Raw genomic sequence first — 17,880 nt, 5'->3', positions numbered from 1 at the left:
GAATGGAGACGCCAGCTGGGACTTACATAGAAGCTAAGAGCCCAAGGTGAGGTTTATTCAACCACTTGGTATAGTGTTAGAAACTAGCAACCTAGGAGCTGAATCTGTATGTTCTCCTTAGCCTTCACAGTATTTAAAAATCAGTACATTTGCTGTAAGTCTACATTTTCAGCTTCTTTTTGCAAAGATGTCCCTTCAGGGGGTATCTGTGTTCCTGTTCCCAGAGCCCCCAGCATCCCTGTCCCTTAGCTGCCTGGCTCCTGCAGCCAGTTGAGTTCATGACATCTGGGTTACAAGCTGTAAGGGAGATGTGGCTGCTCCTTCAACTCAGACATGGCACGACCACTCTCGTCTCAGTGGACAGCTGTTCAGAGCTGTTAGAGCTGTTCCCTCCTTGGGAGGGACTCCTCACGGAAAGGATGCAGAAGACCCATGCCAACTCAGGCCTCCGAGGCTTCCACTCCTAAAACGGAATCACTCAAACCCCACCTTGGTGTGGCCTTCAGTCTCTCTTCTTCTGTTTCTTCTTTTTGGCTCTCCGGTCAGTGCTGACTTTGGGTCTTTCCTCCTCCGGTTGCTGCTGCCTCTTCTTACTTCTGCCGCCTGAGCCAGTACATGCCCCACTCTCTGCTGCCCTAGTCCTGCCATCCGCCTCACCCACATCCAAGACACCCTCCTCTTCCTCTTGATGCTGCTGTCTCTTCTTCTTGCTCCTCTTGCTTTTCTGATCACTGCAGGTTCTGCTTTCTTTTTTTCTGGTCCCACCGTCTTCAGCAGCCTCCTCGGCTTCTTCAGCCTCTGTGTTCAGGTCTTCTTCCTCATGCTGCCGCCTCTTCCTGCCCCTGCTGCCTCGGTCTGTGTCCTCCTCTGTCCTGACACCTCCTCCTCCTTTATCTAAGGCCTCCACCTTCTCCTCTTCATAGTGCCACCTCTTCTTCTTCCTTTTCCTGAGGGACTGATCAAACTGTTCCCTGGTCTTTAACTCCCCAAGCCCACTTGGTCCTGTGGCCTCTTCTTCCTCACTCCCTACAGCTGCTGCCTCCATCTCATCTGTGACCTTTGCTTCTTGATGCCATCTTTTCTTCTTTTTGCTTTTCCTGGTGCTCTGGTCGGTGCGTTCTGGGTGCTCTTCTGCACTCTGTTCAGTGGCAGCCTCTTCCTCCTCTTTCTGCTTCCTCTTCTTTTTCTTTTTTTTGGGGGGCTTGCTCTCAGACTGCAGCTGAGGGGTCCCAGAGTCCTGGCCTTTGAGACGAGCCAGGAAGGCCTGCTCCTGAGCCTCCAACCGAGCCAGCTTAGCCTTCATGGTGATCCCATGACGGGCAGCCCTGAAATAGATGGGGCCCAAGGCAGGGGGGTTATCAGGGGAAATAGGCCTCATCTTTGAGACTGCAGGGCAAGCTGGTAAAGGAGAGCCGCCCATCCTCAGGCAGGTTCAGAGATGAGCAGAAAGTAGGAATCATTTCCCCTGGGAGAAAAGAGTGGCAAAGGCCATCCTCAAGAGTGGGCTTGTGACAGGGAGAAAAGAAGGGAGCCCGAGAAGCTAAGCACTACTTACTTGTGTGCTGTTCGCCCCTCACAGGCTTGGAGCAGCATCTCATCGGTCAGACTGTTGGGGAGAGGTGGGAATCAGGAATTGCAGACAGAGCTGGGGGAAAGGCTTGACTTCTCCTCCCCTCTAAAACATTCCTTCAGCACTGAGTTCCTGTTTGGGACCAGCACTCTTCTAATTGTGGGGGCTACAAAGATCAGTACCGCACAGTTCCACCCCCAAGAAGCCCAGCCCGCCATTACACTTGGTCCTTTCTTTGGAGATTTGAAGGCGTCTCCTCCCACATGCCCCTTGCACTAAAAAGGAGTCTCACATCTTTGGAGGCTTGGGCTCCTGGCTGTTGTCATCACCACAGCTTTCCAAATCCTTGTCTGGCTTCTCCCCACTTGAAGTCAGTGTGGCCGTCTAGAAGGAGGGATCATGGGGGTGGACAAGGCCCACTCAACACCACTGCCATCCCTCTTCCCTCCTGGACCACCGCCCCCCCACCCCCAGAATAGCCATAGGCACAAATTTGTCAGCCCCCAAACATCGCTCCTTGCAGACCCACAGAGAGATGTGCCAACTGCATACTTCACCTTGGGCAGGAGATGGGCTATAATTGGGGGTGGGGATGGGGGTAGGGGGCAGTCCTGGACCCCCTGGCTCACAGCCAACTAGTAGGCAGAACAAGGAGAAGGGAGGAAGAAGTGCCGTGGGGAGTCAGGTCTTCACAGTGCCTGCTATGGTCAACCCACAGTGCTAGTAACTGACAATAAAGACGGCACTTTTCACATCCCCTCTCCCCCACACCTGTGCACAATACTTTAACTAGGTTAAGAACCTACTGTGGGCTTAGAGGCTGGGGACAGAGAGTGGAGTAAGAATGAGGAGGGTCCAGCCCAGATGGAATCTACCTGGTGAGGGGGAGAATACGTGGAACAAAGGCAGTTATGATGAGAGTGTTTTCTGTGCTAGAGGAGGTGTCACCTACTCAGGCTTCAGGGTTTGGGGAATGGTTTCTACAAGTAGCTGAGCTCTGGAAGATAAGAACCAGCAGGTAAAGGGGCAAAAGGAGCAGAATGTTCTAGGCAGAGGGAATAGTAATGTGCAAAAAACTTGAAGGTGAAAGAGCATGGTACCTTCAAAAGATTCAGATTCCGTCTGGCTAAAGTGTAGAGATCCTGACAAGTGGCGAGAGACAGGCTAGGGGAGAAGGCTTGAAGGGCCCTATGAGCTGGTCAGAGGCCTCAGGAATGTCATCCCAGGTCAGTCAAGGAGGAGCCAGTGACACCATGAAATGTGTGTTTTAGAGCGAACGCTCTGGATGCTTTGTGGAGGATGAACTGATTGGGCGGGGAGTGAGACGAGCATGGGAAATCTGCTTCTGTGTGAGGCTGTGAAAGAACCTGGGCAGATGATGAACCTGGGTAGAAGATGGCCTGGAGATGAATGGGAGAGATTTTCCAGGTAACATGTGGAGCCCTAGCACGTAACAGAGGATGGGTAAACATCAGCTCCCTTCTATGCGCATGCTAGGAAAGGCAGTCTGAACGCCAGGGGTCTGGCCTGTCTGCCACAACAGCCAGCTGTGGGCTCTACGCAAACCACTTTCCTCCCTGTTGGCCACATCTGCAACATAAGGACGATGGGTCAGATCAGATACTCTCTCAGGTCTCCCCAGGCTTCTAGGTCCTTTGAATTGGACATCCCCTCCCTGCCCTGCTCTGCCCCTCCTGACTGTCCCCACCTCCCACTCCCTGCCGCTGCCCCTCAGCGGATGATAGGGATCCATGCAACCTGAGGATTTCAATTCTTGCTGAGGGTCTGGGCCATCTAGGTAAGTGACAGCAAGGCTGGTCACAGGATCTCACTGTCAGGACAGTCTTGAGAACAGGTAGTGCATTCGAGGCAAACTGTTCCGGCCCCAGGGGAGACCAGGGTAGGAAAAAAGGATGGGGCCTCTCACTCCCACCTCTGATACCTTCACAAACTTTTGATACAGCAGGTTGGGCTTGGGCTGATTATGACGGGTGGTCTCCTTAGCCAGGTGCCTGATCTGGACTCCATCCTGTGGGGAAGTACCTGTGAGCAGGTGATGGGCCGTGTCTCCCTCACCCCCATGCATCCCAGGCCCCCATCTATTAGAGCTCATACCCGTCCTGTTTCCACTACCAAGCTGGCTGCTGTCTTGTTGAAGAGCTCATTCCACCAGTGGTTTGTGAACTCCTTGGCAGGGTCGTGTCCCACCTGCCGGAGGACGAAGTATGAATGAACCCAGGACGTGTTATTCCCGTCCCTCCCCTGGCCTCAAGACCCCCCTCTCCCATCTGCACTGACCTCCCCCAGCCAGCCCAGGCTTACCCCATGAGTGTCCTGCTTCAGTGTCACCCTGAGGGCCTGGGTGATACCGTTCTCCTTCCGGCCCAGGCCTTTGCCTACGGAAGACAGTGAATGATTTGAACACCCCAAGCCCTCACCCCAGCACATGGCGGATCCTTGCCATCCACACACCTGGCACTAGGAAAGCCCCCGCGCTCTCAGAAGCCCTCCCAGTTTCATTCTTTCCAGCACCTCTCCATGCAGCCCTCCTGTCTTCCAGCCTGAACTATCCTTCCTTCATAATTCTTTCAGGACAGAGGTCATGTTTCTTCCTCCCCCTCCCAGTCCTCCCACTTCTTTCTCCCATTCTTTCCTTTTCTGGAAAAGCCAGCAACTTTCTTCACAAATTTCCCTTTAAACTAACTTTTCCTCCTGCAGTTGAAAGGACTACATAGGGTTAACCCAGAAGGATCCCTCTTCCCCAGGCAGAGGCTTGGGGGTACGTGGAAGGGGCCTGTGGGGATCACCTTGAGTCCATCCATGCTTTAGCAGCTGCTCCTCAGCAAACTTCATCCCACGACTCTTGACCTCTGGGGTGACACTCATGGTGAGAAAAGAGTCACTGTCCTCAGCCCCTCACCAGAGAAGAGGAGTTCACAGTCATCCCTTTAAGAGGAAAGGAAAAAGTGCTCAAATCCTGCAAAAAATCCATCCTGACTGCTCTTATAAGAATTCTTTCTTGCAGAGTTTCCATTGCCATGCAGCAGAAACAAATCCGACTAGGGACCATGAGGTTGCAGGTTTGATCCCTGGCCTCGCTCAGTGGGTTAAGGATCTGGCATTGCCATGAGCTGTGGTGTATGGGTGCAGACACAGCTCGGATGCTGCGTTGCTGTGGCTGTGGTGTAGGCCGGCAATTGTAGCTCCGATTAGACCGCTAACCTGGGAACCTCCACATGCCGTGGGTGCAGCCCTGAAAAAAAAAAATTCTTCCTGGAAGCAGAAACAGAGGAAGGAGGCCTGGTCCTTGAGTGCTCCCTGTCTGACCACAGAGAGGTTAATATCATCATGTTGAAAATCAAGGAGGATTAGTATTAATAATAACACCTAAATTTATGGAGATCTCACTACATGCCAGGCTGTGCTAGGGCTTTTTTTTTTTTTTGTCTTTTTAGGTCCGCACTCTTGGCAGAAGACTCTGGCCTGACACAGTGGATTAAGGATCTGGCTTGCCACAGCTGTGACATAGGTTGCAGTTGCAGCTCAGATTCTGTTCCTGGCCCAGGGAACTTCCATATGCCACAGCTGTGGCTGAAAAAGGAAAACAGAAACAAGAAACAAAAACTAAAGACTATCACTGCTGACCTGAGTCACTTAAATGAAGTTGTGTTAAGATCATTTATTACAAGCATTGCAGACCATTTTTAAAGCCAATTAATGGCACTACTGGAGTAATCCTCTAGCCTCCCCAAATGACAACTCCAAAGGCCAAAACTTTCATTTGTGTTTAAGAAGGTCTAGGAAGTATCCTAGTTTGGGGGGGTGGGGGGAAATCAGACACATCGTTAAGTCACTCCTCCCAAATATTCCGTATTAGGCCTAAGAATGATGACCAGTCTGGTTAGATAGGAAGAGGAGCAAATTTAGGATGACTCACATGTCTGTTCATATTTCTACTGTGAAGGATGGTTACCTGAAAACCTAAATGAGATCTTGAGAGTCCCAACAGAAAAACACTGAGTGAAGAAATGGCCCTATCTTGCTTCTTGATACTGCAAGAGAATTCAAGTTCAAACACTGAGGTCTTTAAGGCCACCTCGAGGCTCTGCCTCTTCTCAGAAGTTATTTCCATCAGGCCGCAGATTCAACAACAACTAACATTTCAGCATTCATTCAATGCCAGCTTCACACACATTACCTCATTTCAACAACCCTATGAGGAGGCATTTTTACCTTCATTTCCAAATGAGGAAAAGGCATTGAGACGTTTCATTACTTGTCCAAATGAAACAGCTGGTAAGTAGCAGATTTAAGATCTCAGGCATCCCAGAACTGACATTCTTAATCACTAGGGTCCTCAGTCTGACAGCCATTAGTGCTTTACACTGTAGGACTTTACCACAGCTTGTCCCTCTTCACAGTAATTCGAAACTATATGCCCTGGTTTTACTCCCCAACCCCGGTGCTTCTAATGCAGCTCCGAGAACAGAGAATGCGTTCCGTCGTTATTCGCTGAACTGAAGGACACAGGTGGAAACTGCCTTAACAGAATGGATAACTGTGGACAAAAGCAACTAGATCCCAGGCTCTGCGCCGCAGTCTTTGTGAAGGCAGCGACTGCACGTTCAGGAACTGTTTTCTCTCCAGTTAACCTGAGTTTTCTGGAGAAGGGGCCCAGGTCCACAATTTTTAGAGCAGATCCAAACAGCCAGCTACCGTTTCCCTAGACCTCCTTCCTCTTGAGATCTAAATTCTAGCCCTCCTACCGCAGTTTCGCTTTGGTGAAACTACTTTCCTGCTCTCACATTTGCTTCTGAGCCCGGGCTCCGACAGCCACCGTCTGGGGGACTACAGCTCCTTACCGTCATTTGCAAGGTCCTCTCCGCAAAAACACATGCCAGCGACATCTTGCGCGCCGCCATCTTCCCGGAAGTGCGTTTCAGTCCTTCTAGGCGGTGGAAACCATAGAGATGCTCGCGGGAAGCAAAGTCGCCGTGGTCCTCCGGAAAGTACTTTTGCGTGGCCCACGTACTTGTATGGTTGTCATAGAAACTCAGCCCCAGAGCGCGCCCAGTTCTAGAGATTTGGGAGGTGTCCTGCTTCTTCCCTGTAGGCCCTGAGCGGCCACGGGACTTCACCCCTAACCGGCTCACTTGGGATCCTGATCCTTCCGTCTGACACCGTCTCGTCCCAGACACAAATAGGAGGAAGGAAAACTTTAGGGGGAAGCACCGAGAGTGGCCTGAGAGGTTCGTAGAGGCAGAGGAGGTAGTACCTCTGAGGTGGTTTGGGGGGATGAATACTCAGCCTGTGGGAAAACAGTTATTTATAAAATCCTAGAGAAGAGAAGTTTCAGTAGGTTTATCACGTTTTGACTCACCACCGTATGCCAGGACCTGCCCCTTTGGTACCAGTGATTCAAAGATGCATAAGACTCGAGCCCTAACTTCGGGGAGCACCTAGTATAGCCCAAGCAAAGTTGGGACCACGAGTGGGACTGAAAAGAGAGGCAGGATCCTGGAATCCATACCAGGCTGAGGTGTTTGGACTTGCCTTGTCAAGTATGAGGATCCCTTGATCAGAGGAGGGAAAGAACCTACTGCCAGGAAATCAACAAGAGAGGCTGCACACGCTCTCATTACCACAGACTGTTCCAAGGCTTAACTAAGCCACCCAAGAATAAAATCTGAAAAGAAGAATCCCTCGTTTTCATTAATTCACAGTAACTTAGTGCTCCTGCCCCACCTCCACCCCCCCCAGAACTTCAAAGGCTATTTCCTAGTAAAACCTTGTAATAATTGCTCAGTCTTTCATACTCCCTCATCCCCATAAGATTTTTTTCCATAAAAACTAATTTTACTTTTTTTTTTCTTTGGTCCTTTTTTTTTTTTTGGTTTTTTTTTTGTTTTTTTAGGGCTGCACCCAGGGCATATGGAGGTTCCAAGGCTAGAGGTCTAATCAGAGCTGTAGCTGCCAGCCCATGCCCCAGCCACAGCAACACAGGATTCGAGCAGTATCTGCAGCCTACACCACAGCTCAAGGCAACGCCAGATCCTTAACCCACTGAGCAAGGCCAGGGATCTAAGCACAACCTCATGGTTCCTAGTCAGATTCATTTCCGCTGTTCCACAACGGGAACTCCTAATTTTACTTTCAAAATATGCTACTTGTGGGAGTTTCTCTGTTGTGATGCAGAACAAACTAACCCGACTAGTATCCATGAGGACATGGGTTGGATCCCTGGTTATGGACCTGGCGTTGCCATGAGCTGTGGTGTAGGTTGCAGACACAGCTTGGATCCTGCCTTGCTATGGCTGTGCTGTAGGCTGGCAGCTATAGCTCTGATGTGAACCCTAGCCTGGGAGCCACCATATGCCATGGGTGTGGCCCTAAGATGACAAAATAAATAAATAATATGCTACTTGGGGGAGTTCCCATTGTGGCTCAGCTGTAAGGAACCCGACTAGTATGTGAGTTCAATCCCTGGCCTTGCTCCGTGGGTTAAGCACCCAGCTTGTGGTGAGCTGTGGTGTAGGTTGCAGACCCAGCTCAGATCCCGCGTGGCTGTGGCTGTGGGGTAGGCCGGCAGCTGCAGCTCTGATTTGACCCCTAGCCTAGGAACTTCCGTATGTGGCACGTGTGGCCCTAAAAAGCAATAACTAAATAAATAAAGGGTTGTCTGTAGACCAAGGGCTAGGGGTGCAGCCCTTTTCCTGATGGGCCTCAGCATCTTGTGTGGGTATAACAAGTTCCCAGCATTTATATCACTGGCTTAGGAGAGTTGTGGCAAGGTCAGGACACACTGCTGTAGGGTAAGATGAGAAGCCCCTGACCCAAGCCAGGGCCCCTGGGAGCTTCCTGAAGGAGTCTCCCTGAGGCTGCAGACCTGTCTCTGGGGTCTCTGTGGGATGGCGAAAGAAGAAATGGGCCTCAAGGAGTTCAGAATTTCAGAGAGTCTCACACTCCTCACAAAAGTTGTGAGAAGTAAAAGTCATCACGACACGACTACTTAAAAGGAAATACTCTGACGTGCAGACATAGCAAGACCAATAGAAATAGTTACTGCAGTAATATTTACAAAGTGGAAAAATTATGAAGAATTTAAATATCCCACAACAGGAGACTGGCTAAATAAATTATAGTGTGACCATGCAATGCACTAATATGTAGCCTTACAAAATGAAATTTAGGAGTTTTTGCTGTGGCACAACAGGATCTGTGGCATCTTGGGAGTGCTGGGATGCCTGTTCCATTCCCTGCTGGCATAGTGGGTTAAGGATCTGGCATTGCCGAAGCTGTGGCTTAAGTCACAACTCCTGTTCCGATCTGATCCCTGGCCCGGAAACTCCATATGCCTCGGGGCTACCAAAAAAGAAAAGAAAAAAAAATGAAGTTTAAAGAGTCTTATTAACTTGGTGGAAATGTCTATGACTAAAATGAAAAAACAGGTACAAAATAGTTCCTATATAATAAGAGCCCATCTATGTTAAAAATTCTTAGGCAATAACATCAAAAGGAATGAAACACCAGGGAATTTAACAAAATATAAAAAAGAGGTGCAAGAGTTGTACACAAAAATTACAAAAATATTATTGAAAGAAATTAAAGACCCACATAAATGGAAAGACACCTATGTTCGTAGGTTGGAGGAATTAATCTTAAGGTCTCACAATAGGGAGTTCCCGTCATGGCTCTGTGGTTAACTAATCTGGCTAGGAACCATGAGGTTTCAGGTTCGATCCCTGGCCTCACTCAATGGGTTAAGGATCCGCTGTTGCTGTGAGCTGTGGTGTAGGTCGCAGATGCAGCTTGGATCTGGGGTTGCTGTGTCTGTGGTGTAGGCCGGCAGCTACAGCTTCAATTAGCCCCTTAGCCTGGGAACCTCCATATGCCATAGGTACGGCCCTAGGAAAGACAGAAAGACAACAACAACAAAAAAATCTCACAATACCCTCCAAATTGGTCTACAAAGTCAACACAATATTTCAAAATCTTAGCTGACTTTTTTCTTTTTCTTTTTGCATAAATTGTCAATCTGATTCAAAAATTCAAATGGAAATGCAAGGGGTTTGAAAAAGAACAATGTTGAAAGACTAACTCTTCCCCATTTCCCAAGATACTGCAAGGCTACAGTAATCCAGACTGTGGTTCTGGCATAGGCTAGACATATGGCTCAATAGAACAGAAATGAGAGTCCAGAAGTAAACCCATACATTTATGGACAATTAATTTTCTTTCTTTCTTTCTTTTTTTTTTTTTTTTTTTTTTTTTGTCTTTTTTGCTATTTCTTGGGCCGCTCCCGCGGCATATGGAGGTTCCCAGGCTAGGGGTCGAATCAGAGCTGTAGCCACCGGCCTACGCCAGGAGCCACAGCAAAGAGGGATCCGAGCCGCGTCTGCGACCTACACCACAGCTCACGGCAACGCCGGATCGTTAACCCACTGAGCAAGGGCAGGGACGGAATCCGCAACCTCATGGTTCCTATCAGATTCGTTAACCACTGCGCCACGACGGGAACTCCTGGACAATTAATTTTCAATTAGAACGCCAAGAAAATTCAATGAGGAGAAACAGTCTTTTCAATAAACGGTGCTAAGACAACTGGATAGCCACATGCATAAAAAATGAAGTTGGACACCTGCCACACTCATATGTGAAAATTAACTCAAAATGAATAAAAAGCCTAAATGTAAGAGTGAAACCTCTAAAACTCTTAAAAGAAAACATAGAGGAGTTCTCTGGTGGCTCAGTGGATTAAGGATCTGGCATTGTCACTGCTGTGGCTGGGGTTCAGTCCTTGGCCCAGGAACTTCTGTTTGCTGCGTTCATGGACCAAAAAACCCCCAAACTCAAAATCTCAAACCAAAACAAAAAAAAAAGAAAAGAAAGAAAGAAAACATAGATATAAATTTTCATAACTTTGGATTAAACAATAGTTTCTTAGATATGGCTATAAATGTACAAGCCACCAAAGAAAAAAAAAAATGGATATACTGGGGAGTTTCTATTGTGGCTCAGTGGTAACAAACCTGACTAGCATCCATGAGGACGCCAGTTTGATCCCTGGCCCATTCAGTGGGTTAAGGATCTAGTGTGGCGGTGAGCTTCTGTGCAGTTTGTAGACATGGCTTGGATCAGTCATTGCTGTGGCTGTGGTGTAGACTGGCAGCTACAGCTCCAATTTTACGACAAGCCTGGGAACTTCCATGTGCCTTGGTGCAGCCCTAAAAAACAAAACAAAGACGATAAATCGGACTTCATCAAAATTAAAAACTTTTGGGCTCTAGGAGCTCCTGTCGTGACACAGCAGAAATGAATCCAGCTAAGAACCATGAGGTTTCGGGTTCAATCCCTGGCCTCGCTCAGTGGGTTAAGGATCTGGCGTTGCTGTGGCTGTGGTGTAGACCCCTAGCCTGGAAACCTCCATATGCTGCGGGTATGACCCTAAAAGGACAAAAAGACAAAAAAGAAAGAAAGAAAATTTTTGTGTTCCAAAAGACACCATCAAGAAAGTAAAAATAAAATCTACAGAATAGAAGAAAATATTTGCAAATCATATATCTGACAAGGTTCTACTATCCAAAAATATCTAAAGAATTCTTACGACTCAACAATAAAAAGACAACACAATTTAAAATGGGTAAAATGTATTTTCCCAAAGATATACAAATAGCTAATAAAACATGAAAAGATGCCCAATGTCATTAGTCATCAGGGAAATGAAATTAAAAACCATAATTTGATATCATTTCACATCTGCTAGGATAACTATAATTTAAAAAATAAACAATAACAAGTGTTGATGAGGATGTGGAGAAATTGGAACCCTCATATATTGCTGGCGGAAAGGTAAAATAGTGCAGCTGCCTTGGAAAAGTCTGAAAGTTCCCCTAAAAGTTTTGAATTACTGTATGACTCAGCAATCCCACTTCTAGGTATATATCCAAGAGAATTGAAAATATATGCCATACAAAAACTTGTACACAAACGTTCATAGAAGCATTATTTATAGTAATAGCTAAAAAGTGGAAACAATTCAGGAGTTCCCATCGTGGCTCAGTGGTTAACGAATCCGACTAGGAATCATGAGGTTTCGGGTTTGATCCTTGACCTTGCTCAGTAGGTTAAGGATTCTGCATTGCTGAGCTGTGGTGTAGGTTGCAGACACGGCTCAGATCCCGAGTTGCCGTAGCTCTGGCATAAGCCGGCAGCTACAGCTCCGATTCATCCCCTAGCCTGGGAATCTCCATATGCTGCGGGTGCAGCCATAGAAAAGACAAAAAGACAAAAAAAAAAAAAAGTGGAAACAATCCAAATGTCCATCAACTAATAAGTGGACAAAAAACATAGTAGATCTACAGTGGAATATTATTCAGTCATCAAAAGGAGAGAGATACAGGGAGTTCCCTGGTGGTCTAGTGGTTAGGATTTGGTGCTTTCACTGCCTTGGCCCAGGGTCAACCCCTGGTCTGAGAACTGAGATTCCCACATCAAGCTGCTGTACACAAACCAAAAAAAAAAAAAAAAAAAAAAAAAAAAAAAGAATGAGATATCGACACAGGCTACAACACGGATAAACTTTTAAAATATGTTAAGTGAGGGAATTCCTGTTGTGGCTCAGAGGGTTAAGAATCCCACTAGTATCCCTGAGGATGCAGATTTGATCCCTGGCCTTGCTCAGTGGGTTAAGGATCTGGCATTGCCATGAGCTGTGGTGTGGGTTGCAGACGTGGCTCGGATTTGACCTCTGGAAACTTCCATATGTCACAGGTGCAGTCTTAAAAAAAAATTATCAGGAAAAATCACTTTAAAACAAATGGATACTGGAGTTCCCTTTGTAGCTCAGCAGATTAAGAACTGGACATAGTGTTGATGAGGATGTGGGTTTGATACCTGGCCTCGCCCAGTGGGTTAAGGATTTGGCATTGACACAAGCTGCAGCACAGGTAGAAGATGCTTCTTGGACCCAGTGTCGCCACGGCTGTGGCTGTGGCATAGGCCAGCAGCTGCAGCTCTGATTCAACTTGGGAACTTCTGTATGCCGAAGGTGTGGCCATTAAAAAAAAAAAAAAAAAAAAAAAAAAAAAAGGATACTAATTAGAGTTCTTGGTTCTAAGGAACTTGGTGCAGAAATTAGGAGAAATACGATTTGTAGCAGAAAGAACTTCAGGAGGAGGTGGGTTTGGCACTGAGATTACCAACTCTTGAATTCCTTTCTGAATTCCCAGAACAGAATTAAATCCTAAAAATTAAGGCATTGGGGAGTTCCCGTCGTGGCGCAGTGGTTAACGAATCCGACTAGGAACCATGAGGTTGCGGGTTCGGTCCCTGCCCTTGCTCAGTGGGTTAACGATCCGGCGTTGCCGTGAGCTGTGGTGTAGGTTGCAGACGCAGCTCAGATCCCGCGTGGCTGTGGCTCTGGCAGCTCCGATTCGACCCCTAGCCTGGGAACCTCCATATGCCGTGGGAGCGGCCCAAGAAATAGCAAAAAAAAAAAAAAAAAAAAAAAAAGTCTGTGCCTATGTTTCTGTTCTGCAAATAAATTTGTTTAAAAAAAATTAAGGCATTGGGTTATTTTTCTACACTCAGTTAAAGCCCACACAGAATATTATAAAAATCATACTGCAGGAGTTCCCCTTGTGGCCCAGCAGGTTAAGGACCAGATGCTGTCTCTGTGAGGATATGGGTCTGATCTTTGGCCTTGCTCAGTGAATTAAGGATCTGTCCTCGTGGTAAATTGTGGCCTAGGTCACAGATGCTTCTTGAATCTTGTGTTGCCAAGACTGTAGTATAGGTGGGAGCTGCAGCTCAGATTAGACCACTGGCCTGGGAACTTCCATATGCCGTGAGTGTGGTTGTACAAAGAAAAAAAGAAAAAGAGAAGAAAAATCATACCACACTAATAAACCCGTCTGGTGCATAAACTCATATATCACTTTTCTTCCACCTCTTCTCAGTTATTTTTTTTCCTATTACTGAAATCTGAGACTGAGGGAAGAGAAAATCACTTGTGGTTGCAACTACAATGTGGGGATTTTAAAATGTTTATATCACAAATATTGGCAAAGTTTACCTAAGATAATGTTATTTACTTTTTGTTGAGAAAAAAAAAGTGCACCTGTGCCTCTTAGGGTTTTTCTTAGACTGATATTGTTTCCTAATACTAACAGACCTAGGCAATTTCTAATTTTCCTACTTCATTAACCATTTAAATTCATAACAATAAGAATATTACAATCCCTTGTGTATAGTGCCTTATTATTTTAAAATACTGGTATTTATTTAAGACATTGGTTTACAGTTTAAAATGTCATTTTCAGAGTTCTGTTGTGGCGTAGTGGGAAAAAATCTGACTAGGAACCATGAGGTTGTGGGTTCGATCCCTGACCTCACTCAGTGGGTTAAGGATCTGGGTGTTGCCCTGAGTTGTGGGGTAGGTCACAAATTTGGCTTGGATCCTGCATTGTTGTGGCTGTGGTGTAGGCTGGCAGCTGTAGCTCTGATTCAACCCCTAGCCTGGGAACCTCCATATGCGTGGGTGTGGCCCTAAAAAGCAAAAATAAATAAATAAAATGTCGTTTTCACAAACATCATCATTGTTGACTTTCAGTCTAATCCCATGTTGTATGTCATGGTCTCCAGTTGTAGGTGAGTAACCTGAAGGCCAGTCAGCACAGGAAAAGGGAAGGGAATGAGAAGACGTGGTCTCAGCTGCAGACAGCTTGTTCTTCCATGCAGTCTAGTGTGGGGTCTGTTTAACAAACTTTTTTTGTTTTTCTTTTTTGGCCGCCCCGCGCCTATGGAGTTCCTAAGCCAGGGATCAGATTCCAGCTCCAGTTGCAAGCTAAGGCACAGGATTGGCAAACACTGCATCCTTAATCCACTGTGCCAGGCTGGGGATCGAACCTGGGTCCCAGTGCTCCCAAGATGCATGGGATCTGTTGTGCCACAGCGGGAACTCCTTTGCTTAACAAACATTTATTTCTCTTTGAAGCACATTGCCCTCTGCGGCTTGGTATCATGTTTATCTTCCATCTGGGTCTTCTCTCCAGTCTGTCTCTGAGCCCTGCATCCCTGTCTGTCCAGTTCTTGTCTCCGTCTTTCCTGGTCTCAGTGTCTCCTTCTTGGAAGGGGCTTGAACACCAAAGGGCGTGTACCTGCTGGTTGTGGTGAGGTGGTACTGGTACCGGGAGTGGATGCCGGCGGGGCCGCATGACCCGCCCTCTCTCCTCAGTAGTGCTTGCTGCCACTTCTGAGTCATCTTAGAGGAACGAAATTTTCAAGGTAGCAGGCAATTCCTTCTGTTTTTTTTTTTTTTAATATTTTTAAAAATGAAATAATTCCTGATACATGAGTAAAAATGCTGTGGGGCATTTTCTGAAAGGGGCCTTATAAAAGACACCAATGCAAGTGGGAGTAGAGATGGGGGAAAGGGCCATGTTGGAAAGGGAACCAGCAAGGAACCCCAGCCTCATTCTTTCTCTTGGCATTGCTGCTGCAAATACAAAGAAAAATGTTTTGAGAAATTGGGACTCTCATTCTGAACTGACAAAGCATCTGAAGCGGGTGCTAAGTCCTAAGGATGACCCCAGAACTTCGAAGTCCCTGCTGCAGCATTTGTGTGTGTGTGTGTGTGTGTGTGTGTGTGCGCGCGCGCGCGCTTTTTAGGGCTGCACCCTTGGCATACGGAGTTTCCCAGGCTAGGGGTTGAATCGGAGCTGTAGCTGCTGCTGGCCTAGCCACAGCCACGCAGGATCTGAGCCGCGACTGCGACCTACACCACAGCTCACTGCAACGCAGGAACACTTAATCCACTGAGCGAGGCCGGGGATCGAACCTGCGTCCTCGGATGCTAGTCAAATTCGTTAACCGCCGAGCCACGACCGGAACTCCTCTGCTGTAGCATTGCTGTCTCTGAACATCTGCCTCCTTAGATAAGTGGTGACCCCCCAATTGTGCACAGGACCCAAGTTGAGTGCGGAGTCCAGCAGTCAGGGCAGGTAGACTCCGCTTATGCAGCCTTCTAGCGCCATCTTCTGGCTATTTTATGTATTGCATATTAAATCACGAAAAAAATTCAAACACAAATACATAAATGCTTTGAAAGTTTAAAATAAGAGACAACAAAATGCTAAAAATTTATCTTCTCTATGTGGTACCATTTAGGAGAGATGTTCTTCCTTTTTTTTTTTGTCTTTTTAGGGCCACACTAGCGGCATATACAGGTTCCCAGAACAGGGGTCGAACTGGAACTGTAGCTGCCGGCCTACACCATAGCCACATGTCTTGAGTCTTGTCTGCAACCTACCCCACAGCTCATGGCAATGGCAGATCCTTAACCCACTGAGCGAGGCAAGGATCGAACCTGTGTCCTCATGGATACTACTCAGGTTCACTTCCTCTGAGCCACGACGGAAGCTCCCAGATTTTCATTAAAAAAATTTTTTTTTTTGTTAAATTGTATACAATTGGAGTTTCCTTATGGCCCAGTGGGTTAAGTGTTCTGCATTGTTACTGCTGTGGCTCTAGTTATAGCTGGGGCACAGTTTCCATCCTTGGCCTGGGAACTTCTGCATGATGCTTTCGGGGCTTAAAAAAAAGAAAAAAGAAAAAAGTCTACAATTAAGTGTATCATTATGTAATCAGTTTTTAGGAAAGCAGTAAAAGTTGCCCTCCAATTTAAAAATTCTTACTCTATGACTCATTCTTGCCTCATTTTTACATTTAAATCTTTGAGCTTCTTGGAATGTATTTAGTTTAAGGAATGAATTATGGATCAGACTTTTTTCCAAGATGACTAACTGGTTATCCAAGCTCTAGCAATCTCCAATAATAGGCATTTTATTAAATAAATTATGCTATAGCCACCCACTGGAATACCATGCAGATATGGAAAAGAATGAAGAAGCTTTATGTTATGTGCTGATGGAACAGATGCTCGCAATATATTATCAGGTTAAAAAAAGCAAAGTAGGGAACAGTTTGTATAATATGATCTCAATTCAATTTTTAAAAAAATGTATGGATGCTGTACTTTTATTTATTTTGCCACACCTGTGGCATATGGAAATTCTTGGGCCAGGGATCAAATCCAAGTCTCAGCTGTGACCTATGCCATAGTTGTGGCAACACTGGATCCTTAACCTGCTACACCACAGGGGAACTCCACATGGTGTACATTTTTGTAGATTGTTAAGAACTTTCTGGACAGGTACAGAAGTTTAAGAATGGTTTAATTGTTCCAAGAAGAAGTGAGAAGGAAGAAGGAAGGAAGGGTTTTAGTTTTCATTTGTTAGTGGTTTAATTCTTTTTCATTATGTTCATATATTAATTTTTTTGTTTGTAATAAATAAAAATAAGTAGGACATTGAGTTCATATGTATGTGTGGTTTTTGTGTCCTTAAAAATCAGATGATCTCAGAGTTCCCATTGTGGCTCAGTGGTAATGAACCCAACTAATATCTATGAGGATGCAGGTTTGATCCCTAGCCCCACTCATTGGGTTAAGGATCTGGCATTGCTGTGAGCTGCAGTGTAGGTCACAGATAAGGCTCGGATCTGGTGTGGCTGTGGTGTAGGCCAGCAGTTGCAGCTCTGATTCGACCCCTAGCCTGCAGGTTTGGCCCTAAAAAAATAGAAAAGAAAGAGAGAGAGAGAGAGAAAACAAAAAACAACAACAAAAAAACAAACAAACAAAAAAAGGAGTTCCCGTTGTGGCGCAGTGGTTAATGAATCCGACTAGGAACCATGAGGTTGAGGGTTCGGTCCCTGCCCTTGCTCAGTGGGTTAACGATCCGGCATTGCCGTGAGCTGTGGCGTAGGTCGCAGACGCGGCTCGGATCCCACGTTGCTGTGGCTCTGGCGTAGGCCGGTGGCTACAGCTCCGATTGGACCCCTAGCCTGGGAACCTCCGTATGCCAAGGGTGCAGCCGTAAAAAGCGTGCGCGCGCGCGCGTGCGCACACACACACACACACACAAAGACAAAAAAAAAAAAAGAAAGAAAGAAAGAGAAGAAATCAGATGATTTCTTAGAATTAATCAACAGCATTTGGGTTTTTACTGATTCTCTTCCTTTTGACACTTCTTCTTCTCACCTATAGATGAGGGCTAAATTGTACTGAGTGCCTTCTATAAGTCAGGAACTGTTCTAAATATTGACGTCTTTATCCTCACTTTCAGACGAAAATGATGAAGAGCAGGTAAGTTGCCTAATGTTATCCAGTTAGTAAGTTGCCTGAGATTTTTCTCCAGACACACAAATTCCAGAGCCTGTGAAACGTAACTATTATGCCCTTCCTTTGGGTTAAG

At 46.4% G+C, this 17,880-nt stretch overlaps 1 protein-coding gene across 1 annotated transcript; it reads right to left on the bottom strand.

Annotated features, from left to right (window-relative positions):
- Positions 35-6,507, bottom strand: GPATCH4 (G-patch domain containing 4). The gene is made up of 8 exons (NM_001243353.1): positions 6,433-6,507; positions 4,378-4,516; positions 3,893-3,966; positions 3,686-3,778; positions 3,513-3,599; positions 1,863-1,954; positions 1,556-1,606; positions 35-1,325 (listed from the first exon to the last, which is right to left on the bottom strand). Exons 2-8 carry the CDS (start codon positions 4,454-4,456, stop codon positions 503-505), a joined length of 1,299 nt encoding a protein of 432 aa, NP_001230282.1. The 5' UTR covers positions 4,457-4,516; positions 6,433-6,507; the 3' UTR covers positions 35-502.

The sequence above is a fragment of the Sus scrofa genome, chromosome 4 (assembly GCF_000003025.6).
Source record: "Sus scrofa isolate TJ Tabasco breed Duroc chromosome 4, Sscrofa11.1, whole genome shotgun sequence".
NCBI lineage: Eukaryota > Metazoa > Chordata > Mammalia > Artiodactyla > Suidae > Sus > Sus scrofa.
This window is presented reverse-complemented; position numbering and strand designations above follow the sequence as displayed.

What these genes read in the sequence shown, in the direction of transcription:
- GPATCH4 (NM_001243353.1), bottom strand. Translation starts at nt 4,456, where the DNA reads ATGAGTGTCACCCCAGAGGTCAAGAGTCGTGGGATGAAGTTTGCTGAG. An exon ending in TGGTAGTGGAAACAGGACGG is followed by an intron (nt 3,600 to 3,685) that starts GTATGAGCTCTA and finishes ACTTCCCCACAG; the next exon opens with GATGGAGTCCAGATCAGGCA. An exon ending in GAGGGGCGAACAGCACACAA is followed by an intron (nt 1,326 to 1,555) that starts GTAAGTAGTGCT and finishes CATCTATTTCAG; the next exon opens with GGCTGCCCGTCATGGGATCA.